This window comes from Callospermophilus lateralis, chromosome 16, assembly GCF_048772815.1.
Source record: "Callospermophilus lateralis isolate mCalLat2 chromosome 16, mCalLat2.hap1, whole genome shotgun sequence".
Classification (NCBI taxonomy): Eukaryota; Metazoa; Chordata; class Mammalia; order Rodentia; family Sciuridae; genus Callospermophilus; species Callospermophilus lateralis.
In genome coordinates, this window is record NC_135320.1 from 89,532,948 (window position 1) to 89,548,438 (window position 15,491).

Consider the following 15,491-nt stretch of genomic DNA (forward strand, 5'->3'; position numbering starts at 1 on the left):
GAACACACTGTCCTGCACCCTGCCTCAGGGCCTTGCTCTGTGGAGCCGCCTGCCCGGTGTGCATTCCCACTGGCCCTCTGTCCAAGCCCTCGCTGTGTCTAAGGCCCACTCCCGGGCACGCTCAGGACATGTCACGTCTGTAACGTCACCAGGAGTTCAGAACCCAGGCTGTGCTCCTGCTGGGACTCTCCGCCTGCAGGGTGGGCTCTTGGCTGCGCCAGGCCCCCCCAGGCCCACCAGGGCCACCCTTGGGAGGGAGCCAGCCTGTGCCCGGGGCCGGCCCTGGGCGCCCACCGGCCTTCTCAGCTGCCGTGGGATTGTCATCTGCATCCCGCACGCTGCTGGAGGCGGCGGGGGCAGCAGAGACCCTGCCTTAGGTGGCATCTGAAGGAGCAGGTGTCCAAGGGCCCTCCCTGCTCTCAGGAAACGGAGAGGTCGTTGCAGTTCTTTGAAAGCACCTGGTTGTGAGGCTCCTTAACAGGATGGGTCGGATCTGATTTTGCTTAAAAAAAGAAAACCCTCATTTAAAACTACATTTAGGAGAATTTAAAAAGGACAACAGCAATCATATTCTTGGAGCTGGAAGCAGACAGAGGAGAGATTCGAAGTCCAAGAGCTAAGCCAGGAGCGGGAGAGGCCAAGAGCCAAGCCCACAACCTTGCGTGGACCCAGGGCGAGGTGCGCCGTGGTGGATCTCCAAAACTTGGGTGCTGTGAGCCCCTGGGGAAGGCAGGTCCTACAGAAGGGTGGGCGTCAGGACGGCCTGGGCCTCCATGGCTCAACAGAGGGCTGAGGGCGAAGGGACGGCCATCTAGAGTCCAGGGCCCAATAGGACACAGAGGGTTCTGGAAACTCATAGCTCACGGTTTACTCCCCAAACACTCTTCCAGAGGAAGCAGCTGGAGATGAGTGTCTTCTACGTAGGAATCTGGGAACGAGGCTGCTCAAATCATGTTACATGCACGTGGTGGGAGGAATCCACTGTTACGTATAATTACAACGCAACAGTGAAAAATGAATTTTAAAAGTTGGCAGCAGAACAACAATAAAAGGCATTTTTTTTTTTTAAAAGCAGCCTATAATCCCAGCATCTTGGGAGGCTGAGGCAGGAGGATCATGAGTTCAAAGCCAGCCTTCAGCAAAAGCAAGGTGCTAAGCGACTCAGTGAGACCTGTCTCTCAATAAAATACAAAACAGGGCTGGGGGTGTGGCTCAGTGGTCGAGTGCCCCTGAGCTCAATCCTCAGGCCCCCCTCCCCTCCGAAAAATGTATCTTTGCCTGAAAAAATTAATTTGATATATGGCAGAGGAGGGAATAAATTGGGAAGGAGGAAGACGTGGGGTATAGCAATGGGGTCTCCTAATGGAAAGGGTGGTGGGAGTCCCAGGGAAAGGCAGACCCCAGGATGATGCCCAGCACTGCCCTGGGAGAGGTCCTGTCCGCCCCCAGGGACACTGAAGTCAGACCCCGAGCTGTCCTGTGCGCTCAGCTCCCTGCACCCACCCCACCAGCGCTTTATCATGACAGAAGCCACACACGTCTAAACAGACCCCGAGCATGCCACAGGAGCAAGATCGTGCACACACACGCACACACACACACACACAACACATGCACACGCACATGCACACGTGCACACACACACACACACACACACACGTGTGTGTGCACGCACAAATTTAAACAGAGAAAGGAGTGGGTGGACCTGCCCCCGGCCCCTCTGTCCTTCCCTCTGTCCTCCCCGCCCACAGTTCTCAAGCTCTCTGGGGTGCACCCGCTGTCTACCCACGAGGCTGTCCCCTGGCCCGTCCCACACTCCAGCCTCCCTGTCCTTCTGTAGAATGGGGCCAGAGCTCCTGTTGGAGAGCCACCAGGTGGGCTCTGCGCTGGCCTTTGACGTCTGCTTGTCCTAATGAGCTCCCTGTAAGGCTGTGAACGCGGCCCAGGAAGGACACAGGTCCCTCACCTCCTGGCAGGGGGATATCTATCACAATCGTGCCATCCTTCCCCAACCTCGGACACTGGCCGGCCCCAGCCCCTTAGTGGCCCAGGGGACATCTCACACAGTGCTGCCCACGCCCACAGGCCTAAGGCATGGCTGCTGCCCGCTGCCTGGCCTGCGAGGGACCGGCCCCTGTGGCCCTGTGTGGCCTGGGCGCTGCACTAAAGACTGTCTCCAGTGGCGTCGGCCTCCTTGTCACTGGCTTGACATCCTGGGTCAAGTGGCCTAGTCACGGCTTGGTGGTGCTGTGGCCTAGACTGCCGGGGGCCTGGCCACTGCCCTCTGGCCACCACTCGCCTGTGTGGGTGAGGACCCCACCATGGGGCTGCCTGGGCTACCTGGTCTGAGGTACACCCCTGTCCCCACAGCCCTGGAGGCCATCACTGGAGACTGCTGCTGGCCTGGGGATGGGGCTGTTCAGGTCCAGTCCACACACCTCACGGGCAGCAGCCCAGGGGCAGGAGCCGAGGGCTGAGTTGCAGCCTGGGGAATGGGCTGGACTGGCACTAGGTCTCCCAGAGGCTGGAGTGTGGGCAGCCACAAAGGGATGGTCAGGGAGGAGGTGGACAGGGGAACCCGAGCCCAACTCAAGAAGGGGCCTCCCTGTCTCAGCTTCCTCAGTCCCAGAATGCATGGACCTGTCCTCTGAAGGGCCAGTGGTGAGGACACAGGAGTGGACACACACCGTCTGGGGGACCACGAGACCCAGCGCGCTGCGTCATTGGGATCCCTGGGGAGCCACTTGCATCCCCAAAGCCCCTGAGGGAGTGGCCATTGCCCAGGAGGGGGAGACCCACCGTGGACTTGGTCATGTTCTCCAGGGCCAGCTGCATGAAGCGCCTCTTCCAGATGTCCTCCATGACGTCACTGGCGCCAATGACATTCTTCAGGACCTGGAACAGCCGGAACTTGTGCCGGTTGGAGATCTATGGACAGCAGAGGGGGTGCCGAACGGTTGGGTCTGGTCACGCCCGGGATGCCAGCAGGAGCACTGGACGGAGGGAGGCAGAGGGGAGGCCAGGAGTGGCTGTGTGTGGCCATGCACTGGGCAGCCCTTAGGAAATGCCTGCTCCGTGCAGGTCTGGATAGGAACCAGAGACCACGCGGAAGGGGATCGTCCCCATCTCAGGGAACTGCCGTGGGAATGAGCAGCAGTCCACGCCCGTCCGGGCAGTCATCGTCCATGCAGCCCCCAACTCCGTCCACCCACCCTCCATCCATTCCTGCCCCCACTTCGCTCAGCTTCAGCTCCCCAGTCTGCGAGGATCAGAGAGTTGCCTCACCAGAGTGTTCTGAGGGCCAAGCCGTGTCCACTCCCTCCTCCTTCCTCAGCCCATTCAGCACAGGAGGACGTTGAGTCTTGCCCCAAATGAGTACAATGGAGGACTGGAGCCCCTTGGGGTCTAGCTCCCCCATGTCTGCTCCCAAGGGCCCGGGCACGCCCACCTCTGGGTTGTCTGCGAAGTAGTCGTGGATGGTCTCCATCACCAGGTCGGGGGACCCCTGAGCCATGTCCTTGATCTTCCTGATGATGCACTTCAGGTGCAGGGGGTCTGAGCTATCGATGTCCCGGAGCATCTTGAAGCAGATGGCTGAAGTCGGCAAGAAGGGTGTGAGGGGTTGGGCTCTGGGGCTCACCTCGTGGCCGCAGGGCTGGGTGGGCAGGGGAAGGAGGTCGGGGGGCAAGGAGGGAGCCGCACGCCAGGAGGACCAGGTGCCTGGGCAGTCCTGGGCCTCCTCGCTGCCCAAATGTCCTCACGGGGCTTGAGAGGGTCAAAGAGCAGGAAGGCCTTCCAGTCTGCCTGTCCTGTGCACTCACGTGGATTCCCACCCACTCACTGACCTGCCCACCTCTTCATCCACTCATCCATTGTCCACTCGTCTGTCCATCACCCACACATTCATCCCTATATGTTAGTCCACCAGTCCGTCTACCTATCCATCTTTTCATTTTTGCACTCATCTACCCACGCACCCACCGAGTGCATAGATCCATCCATCTGCCCACTCTCATCTGTGCATAGATGGGTCATCCACCTGTCCATCTTCCTGTCCACCATAAATTCATTCGTCCGTCCTTCTCTCCCTCCATTCAGCATCCTCTGATCCTCTCGCCCTCCATGAGGGGGAAAGCCTTGCAGGGAGAGGTCAGGCCTGCACTGAGGCTCTGAGGTATGAAAGTGGACAGGAGGGGAACAGAAGGTAGGATGGCAGATGGGTACTTGGGGGTGTTGGATGGTGCCCCAAGGGGGCGTGGGGAAGCCAAGGGAGGAGCAGGGCTCCCTGCTGGAAGCTCATCTCCAAGTCCTGGAGAGGACCCCCCTCTTGCCCTGACCCTCGGGACTGCGTCCAGTGAAGGAACAGGGTAAGGTTTGCTGGAAGCCGACCCCCGTGCACCCCTCCTTGCCCTGGCCGAGTCCCAGGCCTGGTGATCACCCGCATTGTAGGCCTCCTCCATGAACATCTTGTGCTCCTTGGGCATCAGGGCAGCCTGACTGCTCCTGGACTTGCAGAGCAGGATAGTGGTGTGCTGTGGCTGCCTGTCCCTGCCGGCAGGGTCCTTTGGGGACTTCCTGCAGGAGGACTCCTTCGCGGGTCTTGGGACGTGGGAGGAGATTCTGAAAGAGAAGGGGGGCTGGAGAGAGGCTGCGCACGTTTGTGTTCAAGAGGGAAGTGCAGGATGCCGGGTTTGGATCAGGCCGGGAGGTGGCTTCCAGGGGTCTAGCCTTCCACTCACGGCCTGGCTGAGCCCTGGGAGGAGGCGGGGGTCGAGGTCTCGGGACACTGTTGAGTAGACAGAGTCACCTGCAGCCTGGTGGGACCTGGCTTCCTGGCAGGGGCTGCTGACAGCAGGGCTGGTGGTGTGGGGGGGTTCAGGGCCCCCACCCCCAGCTCTGGCTCTGGCACTGACTGGGATGACCCCACATCTTCAGGCGGCATGGGAGGCCTCCCTGACTGCCCGGGGGGCCCTGGTGAGGTCCCTGAGTGAGGAGAGCTCTCGGGGCTCTCAGCGGGAGCACGGACAGATGTGGGGCCCCTTCAAGCTGGTGTTGGTCTCTCTCCTCTCCCGCTCCCTCCTGTCCTCCTGCAGCGTGGGGGAGGATTCCCCAGGGGCACTCCTCGACACAGAGGGCTCCAGGGAGGGCCTCCCTGCTTCTGGGGTGGTGCCCAATCCTGGCTCCGCCCAGGGAGAGGTCAGGCTCTGCCGCCCCTCCTCAGGACTCATTGGCTCCTTCCCTCTCAGTTCCCACTTCCAGGTGCCTCCCAGGGGGAAGGCTGTTGGAGGCCTGGTCGCATCAGTGCACAGGATGGACAGTCGGCGGACTGGACGAGGCCGTTCTGCAGCACGTTAGAAAGCTGCTTGCCCCTTGACGTTTCATGCCTGCACTTGCCCACCACGTGGGAACGTGTGTCAGGCCACCTCAGACTCCTCCTGTGGCTCCCGGTTCCACGCCAAGGAAAACTCAAAGTCCTGAGAACACCACGCCGCACAGACGCTCCCTGCCAAGCTGGAGCCACCAGGCCCGGCTTTGCTCCTGCCTTCAACACATGGAAACCGCAAAACCACACCGGATCACGGCCGTCAGACATCTCGCCTCGGCAGCACCGAGCCTGATCCCTGGGAGGGGGCTGCGAGGAGCTCCCACTGCCACAGCGAGGGCCAGGACGAGGGCCAGGACGGCTTCCCGCTCCCCGCGCAGGGACAGGGGACCGGGAGCCACAGCCTCTGTGAGACGGGGAGCTGGAGGCGCTCCCGTGGGAGGAGCAGCACAGAGGGGGAGAGAACTGCACTCAGTGCAGTGGGAAAAGAGCCACAAGGAGCCGAGCAGCCGTGCCTGAGCTCGGCGGCGGCATTGAGAGGGGTTCCTTTTCCATCAGCCACGCTCGGGAACCGCGAAGCCCACGGGGCGTTCTAGAGCTCTCTGCATGGCGTTACCCCAGTCATGGGAGAAAAGCAGCCCTAGCCAGGGGCCCTCGCCCTCCCTTCCAAAGCTCTCACAGCAAGGACAAGCTGTTTTCGATGACCTCACTGTGCTCCAGAGCAAAGCTCAAGAGTGCTTGAAGGAGTATCCAAGACCCAGTGAGGTAGAACTCACACTGTCTGGCATCTGATCAGATTTACCAGATGTGCAAAGAATCGAGAGCATAAGACCCCCACCAAGGGGAATCTCAACGGATCAGAAGCAACTTAGAAAAGGCAGAATCAGTGGTCGACAAGGACGTTACACAGCTACACTTAGGTTCCGACTGGTGGAGTGAAACAAGCGGCCGAGAGACGGAAAACACCAAGAAGAATCTGAAAATGCTCTTCCGATTAAGACGGATGACTTTACCAGAGACAAGACCCTGTGGAGGGAAAGACAAACCTGAATAAACTTGAAGATCGACAGAAAAAAAAAAAACAAACCAAAAATAAATCACAAGCAGAATACAGACTGGAAACACTGGGACCCAGGGTCAGCGCACTGTGGGACACCCCAGAGGCCATGATGCAGGAGCAATTTGAGCCTCCCCGGGAGAAGGAAGGGGGCGGAAATCAAATTTGAAGAGATGATATCTGAACATTTTCCAAACTTTACGAAAAGTATAAACCATATCCAGGAAAATGAGAATTCCAAGCAGGAAATGCGAAGGAAAAAAGATTAAATCATATCAGAATAAAATCGCAGATGGTGGGAGGTGGCGCACGCCAGTAATCCCCGAGGCTGGGGAGGCTGAGGCAGGAGGATCGCAAGTTCAGAGCCAGCCTCAGCAAAAGGAAGTACTAAGCAACTCAGTGAGACCCCGTCTCTAAATGAAATACAAAATAGGGCTGAGTGCCCCTGAGTTCAATCCCTAGTATCCCTCCACCCCAAAAATAAAATTGTGTACAACTAATGATGAGAGGAAATCTTTAAAAAGCCAAAAAAAAAGGCATATTCAGGACCAAAGACAGCACAGCTCGTTAGCAACAGGCAGGCGGGAAGGCAGCGGCACATTATAACGCTCAGGGAGGAAACCCCACCGACCCGCCAGACCAGCACCCTCTACCCAGGGAAGGAGCCTTTAAAAGCCCCATGTGACGCAGAAACCTTTCCACACACCCAAACCCCTTGGGAACGCATCCCGGGACACCTGCACTGAAGACCCCTGGAGGGGACCCAGGCAGGCGGTGACATCAGAGGGAGCTGCACAAGAGGGGAGTGTACTGAAGTGGGCAAGGGGGCGGGGAATCCAACACACTGTGCTTTGTTTTTTAAATTTCAGCTAAAAATAATTACATATTGTGGGTTTCTTTTCTTTTTTTTTTTTTAGAAAGAGAGGGAGGGAGGGAGGGAGGGAGGGGGGGAGAGAGAGAGAGAGAGAGAGAGAACTCTTCAATATCTATTCTTTAGTTTTTCGGCGGACACAACATCTTTGTTTGTATGTGGTGCTGAGGATTGAACCCGGGCCGCACGCATGCCAGGTGAGTGCGCCACCGCTTGAGCCACATCCCCAGCCCCGTGGGTTTCTAAAAATATAGAAAAACAGCATACAACAACGATAGCAAAGGTTTAAGGACATTAAAATAAGATGTTCAAGATTCTTGTCCTCTAAGTGACCAATGTGACTTGACAGTGGTCCGAGGTCAGCTGGTACCGTGTTCCACAACCACCACCCAACCACAGAAAGGGACATTCCAGGGTAACAGTCACAGAGGACATAGACTAAGACCAGCCCTATCACCAGTCCCACTAAATGTAAGGGACTTAAACACCATCATTAATAGCAGAGATTGTCAAATTGGGGAAGAAGCCAGAGTCGAGTGCACACTGCTGACATTTAATATATGTAATCTAGTAGATACCGACCGATTACAAATAAAGGGATGGAAAGAGATGGGCCTGGCTCACAGCAGCTAACAAAAACGGGCATCACTCTGTTCCTATCAGACAAACTGTATTTTAGAAGTATAAATATACATATATGAGGTATTTATATATCAGGGAAAGGAGAATTCACTCAGAATGATAAAGGAACCATCTGTCACGATGACTACTTATGTTCAACAGAGCATTTATAAAGGGAAAATACAAGAGAGGCAGAAGTTTAAATATGATAAAAGATTAAGCATGTCAGTATTGAATGAAAAAGTAGAAGGAAAGCCCTTACTTTACAAAACTCATAAAACTATGTGAAACTCCTGTGGTTAAGGGGTTTATCATGTGACCAATAAAATCATATTACAAAAAATAAAAAAGAGATGACATTACAATTGAATGTTCATGCGTCTCACAACAGAACTTCCAAACACACGAGGCAAAGAAGCTAGAGCTGCAAGGAGAAAAGACAGATCCACCACCACAGTTCAACCCTGCAACACCCTCTCAACCACGGTCAGAAAACATCAGCAGGATCCCAAAGATCTGCACCACCGTCAGTGCCGCCAACGGTACGCTCAGGACCCCACCAGCAGGAGAGGACCGCTCTCTTCAACACAGAGGGCACGTTCGCCAGGACAGGCCATAAAATGTCTCAAGAAGTTTAAGAGGATTCAAATCAAACAAAACCTGGGTCTCCGACCACGACAAATTAAATGAGAAATCGATAACAGAGACAGATGGAAAGAAAGATCCTGGGGAATTTGGATACTAAATAACACACTTTCCAATAACCTATAGGGGAAGAAGAACTCAAAAGCAAAATAAAAAGTAATTTGAGTGGAATGAAAATGAAAACACAACGTATCAAAATGCCTTGGAGGGAAATCTACAGTATTAAGCATGTATGCCAAAAAAGAATAAAAGCCTGAAATCAATGACCTAGGATTCCACCTACAAAACTCAATTAAACTCAAAGAAAGAAAATAATAAAAAGTAGATCAGACATCAATAAAACAGAGGACAAAAAAAAAATAGAGAAAGTCAGTGAAACTGAAGGCTGGTTCTAAGAAAAGAAGAATACATTGATGAACATTTGGCAGGAATTTAGGGGGCAAAAAAAAGAGAAGTTGCAAATTATTAACATCAATAATAAGTGAGGTGCATCATTATAGGCACCACAGATGTCAACAGGGTGGCAAGAAAATATCACGAGCAACTTCCTGCCAATGAACTTGTCAACCAAAATAAAATGGGCAAATTTCTTAAAGCCACAAAATACCACAGCTCTCCCAGGACTTATATCAGAATAGCCCTATGTCTACTACAAAAATTAATTTGTATTTAAGAATCTGCCACAAAGAAAACTTGAGGTCCAGATGTTCCTTTAATCTTATCAAGTATTTAGGAAGAAATGATACTGATACCAAAACTCTTTCAGAAAATTGAAGAACAGGGTACACTTCCCAACTCCTTCAGTTTGGCAAGCGTTATTCTGATAATACAATGATATTGCAATAAATAAAAGTAGATCCTAATATCCTCCATTAACAGACACAAACTTTGTTAACAAAAGGATCCAAAATACAGACCTACACTCATTCATCATGCCCAAGTGGGGCTTCTCTGGGGAACCCAAGGCTGCCTGAGGACTTGAAAATCAATCCGTGTACTTCACCATATTGACAGACTCATGAAGAAATGATATGATCATCTCAATAAGCGCAGAGAAAGCATTTGACAAAATTCAACATCTAATCACAATAAAAACAGAGACGGAGGGAATTCCTTCAAGCTGATAGGGCATCTGTAAAAACCCTACAGTTGCACACTTGGAGGTGAAAGACTGAACGTTTCCCCACACGACTAGGACCGAGGCAAGGGTGACCTGAGCACTGCTGCTCAACGTCGTGATGTAGCCTTCTCATGGAGCAAGAAGTCAAGAAAAAATTAAAAAAGGCATGCAGCGTAGAAGGAAGAGACGAACTATTTGTCAAATAATTATTATCTAACTAGAAAATTCCAAAGGATCTACACAAAGGTACTAGAACTAAAAAGTTAGTGGAATTCTCTTTAAAATAGACCATATTTTAGGCCACAAAGCATCTCTTGGCAAATACATAAAAATCATTACAATTTCTTGCATCCTTTTAGATTATAATGAAATGATATTAGAAATCAACTTGACCAAACCCTACAACGTGGAGATTGACCAATACTCTTCTGAATGATGAATGGGAGAAGAAATCAAGGGAGAAATTTAAAAATTCTTAGACTCAAATGAGAACGTGCCAGAACCTCTGGGACCCTATGAAAGTGGTTCTAAGAAGAAAGTGTATAGCCATGAATGCCTACATAAGAAAACCAGGAAGATCCCAGATAATAACCCCAGGATGCGTCTCAAGGCCCTTGGAAAAGAAGAACAAACCAATTCTAAAACCAGTAGAAGGAAGGAAAAAGTGAATATCAGAGCTAAAATCAATGAACTTGAAAAAAAAATACAAAGGTTGGATAAAACAAAGAGGTGCTTTTTTGAAAAGATAAACAAGATTGATAAGCCCTTAGCCAAACTAACTAGAAGAAAAAGGTTCAAACACAAAATTAATAAATTAGAGAAGAAAAAACATCGCCACAGATATCTCAGAAACCCTGCAGATCATTAGGGACTATTTTGAAACTAATACTCAAATAGATTGGAAAATCTAGAAGAAATGGATATATTTCTAGGCAAATATGATGTGCCAAAATCAAATCAAGAGGACATAGAAAACCTAAACGATGCAATAACTTGTAATGAGATTCAGGTAGTAATAAAAAGTCTTCCAACAAAGAAAAGCCCAGGACCAGGTGGATTCTCAGATGAATTCTACCAAACCTTTAAAGAAAACTAATGCTAATACTTCTCAAATTATTCCATGAAATAAGAAGGGATGGAAGACTTCCAAATTCATTCTGTGAAGCCAGTATCACACTCATTCTGAAGTCAGATAAGGCCGCATTCAAGGAAAGAAAATTATAGACCAATATCCCTGATGACCTTAGATGCAAAAAATCCTTAATAAAAAATTCCAAATTGGGGCTGGGGATGTGGCTCAAGCGGTAGCGTGCCATGCCTGGCATGCATGCAGCCCGGGTTCGATCCTCAGCACCACATACAAACAAAGATGTTGTGTCTGCCAAATACTAAAAAATAAATATTAAAAAAAAAAAGAAAAGAGTTTAAAAAAAAAAATTCCAAATTGTGTTCAACAACGTATTAGGAAGATTGTACATCACGACCAAGTTGGTTTTATTCCAGAGATGCAAGGATTGCTTAATATTTGCATATAAATAAATGCAATTCATCACATTAACAGAATTAAGGACAAAAATTACTTAGTATTCTCAATAGATGCAGAGAAGGACTTTGGCAAAATTCAGCACCCATTTATGAAGAGAGAAACCACAGAATGAGAGAAAATCTTTGTTAGCTATTCTTCTCACAAAGGATTAATATGTAGAATATATAAAGAACGCCAAAAACTTTACACCAAAAAATCAAATAATTCAATTAATAAATGGACAAATGAATTAAGCAGACATTTCTTTTTTTAAAAAAAAATATTTTTAGTTCTTGACGGACCTTTATTTTATTTACTTATTTTTATGTGGTGCTAAGAATTGAACCCAATGCCTCACACATTCTAGGTAAGTGCTCTATCCAGCCCCTAAACAGACATTTCTTAAAAGAATAAATACAAGTGGCCAACAAATACAAGAAAAAAAAACATCATTAGCAATTAGGGAAGTGCAAGTCAACACTTCACTGAGACTTTATCTCACACAGTTAGAATGGCAGTCACCAAGAATACAAAACGTAACAAATGCTGGACAGGCTGTGGAGAAAAGGAACATTTTTACACTGTTGGTGGAACTATAAATTAGTGCAATCACCATGGAAATCAGTATTGCCGCTCCTCAAAAGACTAGGTGTGGAACCCCCTCTGAACCAGCTGTACCACTGGAATTTACCCTGAAGAGTCACAGCCATCTTACTAGGTTGGTAGAGGCACAGCCATGTTTATAGCAGCACAGTCCACAATAGCCAAACTATGTACCCAGCATAGGTGTCCATCAATGTAGGAATGTATAGAGAAAAATGTGGTACACACAATGGAGTTTTCTCCCAACCATAAAGAAAAATAAAATCATGTCATTTGCAGGAAAGTGGGTGGAACTAGAGTCCATCATGTTAAGCAGAAGTCAGACTCAGAGGTTCAGAGTCCTATGTTTTCTCTCCTATGCAGAAGCTAGTGATGGAGAAGGAGAACAAAGGTGGGAACGATCTCTTAAAACTCAGAGGGAGATCAGCAGAGGACAAGGACCAAGGAGGGAGGCAGGGAGGGAGAGGGAAGTGCTGGGGAGTGATATTGGCCAAAAAAAAAAAAAAAAAAAAAAAAAAACTACAAAAAACGTACTAGAACTAAAAAGTGAGTTCAGAAAATTTGTAAATTCTGTCAATATACTCAAATAAGTCATATTTCCATATGTTAACAGTGAGCTGTTGGAAACCAAAACAAACGTGATAATGTACAATAGCACTAAAGATAGCATGAGGTATTTAGGTCTAAATCAAACAAAGGGTTGTAAGGTCTGTATATTGCAAACTGCAAACTATTGATGAAAGAAACCAAGGAGACTTTAATAAGTGGAGAGACATACCATGTTCGTGGATTGGAATACTTGATATTATTATTAAAACATTAATTTAAAAATCACATAACTTTTCAATGCAATTCCAAGTAAAATCCATATATATTATCCATATGAACTGTTTCTAAAATTTGTACGGAAAAGAAAAAAAACAGTAGCTAAAATAATTTTGAAAAGGAAAAATTGGAGGACTGATTTCAAGATGATCACCCATTTTAACACTTATCATAAAGCTATGTAGTCAAGGCAGGTTTATACTGATAAAAGCACAGAAGTATAAGTAAATGGGAGAAAACATGGTGTCCAGGAAAAGATCCCCACATATAAGGACAGCTGAGTTATATAAAAGGTGTAAAAGCAATTCAATTAATAAAGGATAGCCGATTCAGCATATGGCGCTACAATGATTGGATATATCCATACAAAAATAACCCACAGCCCATACTTCACACCATATGCAAAAATCAACTCAAAATAGGGCCTGGAGATGAAAGTAAAACCCAAACTTCTGAAACTTCTAGAAGAAAATGTAGGAGAAAAATCCTCAAGTCTTCACGACCTGAATGAGTTAAAGATCTCTTAGCTGTGACACCGAAAGCCCTACTGTCCCTACCAGAGAACCTCACAAACCTGACTTAATAAAAATTAAGGGCTGCCTTCCAAAGCTATCCAGAATGAAAAGACGGGCCGCCAACCTGGAGGGGCTATTCGCAGACCGCCTTGTGATAAGGGGCTCTGTCCAGAGTACACCAAGAGCTCTCAAAACAAATCAAAGGCACGCACAGCAACCTGACAGAACTCAGAAGACTTGAACAGATGTCGGCGAGGGGACTCCAGGTGGAGATTATAGAAAGTCCTCAGCACTGTTTCTCCCGAGGTGAAGGAATCAGACCCACCGTGGGACATCAGGGCACTTTTGCAAGAAGGGCTAACATCAGGAAAGCAAAGTGCAGGTGGGAGACGGGGACACAGCCTCAGGCGGGGTGGGAAGGCGCCCAGCGCCCTGCCCTACAGAGCTAGACTGCTGAGTGGGACTGGGCTGTGCCGCCCCTGGGCAGCGGCTCTGGTGGAATGGAACCTCCGGTTCACAGGAGCACTTCAGGCTGGCCTTATTCACCAAAAGTGAACAGAACCCAAGTGCCCTCGGCCAGGCGAAAGCAGGAACAAACCGAGTCACAGCCGCAGAGCGACCCAGTGGGAGAGGAAGTGAGTTACTGCAGGAGACCCTGCGATTCTGCGCTGGCTGTGTCAACTGGCAGAAGTGGACCCCAGAGCCACTGCCACGTGGCTTCATCTCCCACGGCACTGGGAAAGGTGGGACCACAGGGACAGAAAGCAGGTCGGCGGCTTTCCATCAGGGACAGGCAGCTGGGGAGGTCCCTGTGGGGGTGCGGAGGGCTTGGAGCGCCTTTGTGGCCGTGGATACACAACCACACGCATTTGTGACAGCCTGCAGAGCCACACACTCAGAGGGCGGCTTTCATCATCCGTCATCTCACTGTGAAGAGAGGATGTGTGAGAACAGAAGCTGAGGCGCTGGGATCTCTTTCCTCTGGCTCCCCTGGAAGCTGCACTGCCCTGTAGTGAGCTCTGGGTGTCGCTCGCCACCAGGCGTGCTCTGCCTCAGGGCCTTGTGCTGGCCTCTCCTGCAGTCGGGGGACAGTGTTCCCCAGAGAGCTGCTGGCCCAGCCCTTCCCCTCCTTCAAGTCTCTGCCCAGGTGGCCCTTCCTGATGAACTTCCCTGCAATGGCCACGTGACCTCACGCCCACCCGCGCCTCCCTGCGACTGTTCCTGTCACCCCTCACCATGTGGCCGTTGTTGTGTGATTTAAGCTACTGTGCCCCGCACTGTGATGGAAGCCCCAGGGGCAGGGGTCTCTACGCTGTCCCCACACCCACAAGAGTGCGTGGCACACGTTTGTGGGAAGAGCAGAGGGCTTGATGGTGGCGTGAGGTGGCCAAGGCAGCTCCCAGCCCATCCTGCCTTTCGGAGGCAGCTGTGACGGCCCTTCCAGCTCACCAGGGCCTGGTGGTCTGTCCCCTGCAGCCAGCTGCACAGTACATGGGTGACCCCTGGGCTCGGCTTTGCTGGCTCCTCCTCCCTCTCCTTTCTCGTCCCCAGGAGGTGCATTCCTGCCCATCTGGGCTTTGGTGACCTGTCCTGGTGAAGGTCCCAGTGTCCACAGAAGCATTTGCCAAGTTCTGGGAGCAGAGAAGGGGAGGGGGCACAGAGCTGAGTGGGGCTGGGTGGCCCCATCTGGCAGTCCCTGCTATGGACTGAATTGTGTCCCTGTTTGAATCCATACCAACCCCCAGTACAAGGGCATTTGGAGCTGGGGCCTCAGGGTGCTGAGGTTCAGGGGAGGCTGCAAGGGTGGGACATCGTGGTGGGATCAGTGGCCTCGTAAGAAGAAATACAGGACAATTTGCTCTCTGCCCAGCAGCAAGCCAGGTAGCGGCCTCAGCAGAAGCCCAGGGCCAGCACCTTGGTCTTGAATGTCCTTCCTCCAGAGCCAAGAGGAGTGTGTCTATGAGCAGACTAAGGCCGTCCCAGCCTTATGCAGCACCTGCCTCCATTCATCAGTGCATTTAGTAAGTGCCAACCGGGTGCAGGTGCCATTCCAGGGCCTGGGGACAGAAAGCGAACACCCCATTCTCACAACCGGGCTTGCATCCCGGGAAGAGGAAGACGGGAACAGAGAAGTCAGGACAGCGCTGGCTGCATGTGATGCAAGAAGATGCCGGAGTGGAAAGGGCCTGCTTGAGCCACCTCAAGAGCCGGTCAGGAGGCCGTCCCTGGGGCTGGGTGTGGTGACAGCACCTGGGAGCCGCAGCTCACCCTGGCTGGATGCACCGCAGCACGGTGCACAGCCTCTGCTGGGCCAAACCTGCTGCCCCACTGTTGCTGATCGGGACACATGTTCAGACCCACCCTGACTCCGCGGCTACGTCCTGGA

At 50.8% G+C, this 15,491-nt stretch overlaps 1 protein-coding gene across 1 annotated transcript in view; it reads right to left on the reverse strand.

Annotated features, from left to right (window-relative positions):
* LOC143382035 (maestro heat-like repeat family member 5) overlaps positions 1-2,850 on the reverse strand; it is a 49,111-nt gene extending 46,261 nt beyond the window's left edge. Inside the window, exon 1 of the mRNA XM_076835883.2 lies at positions 2,800-2,850. Coding sequence (XP_076691998.2) covers positions 2,800-2,835 — 36 coding nt within the window. The 5' untranslated portion in view covers positions 2,836-2,850. The remainder of the gene's footprint in view (positions 1-2,799) is intronic.
* Between the last annotated feature and the right edge of the window lie 12,641 nt (positions 2,851-15,491).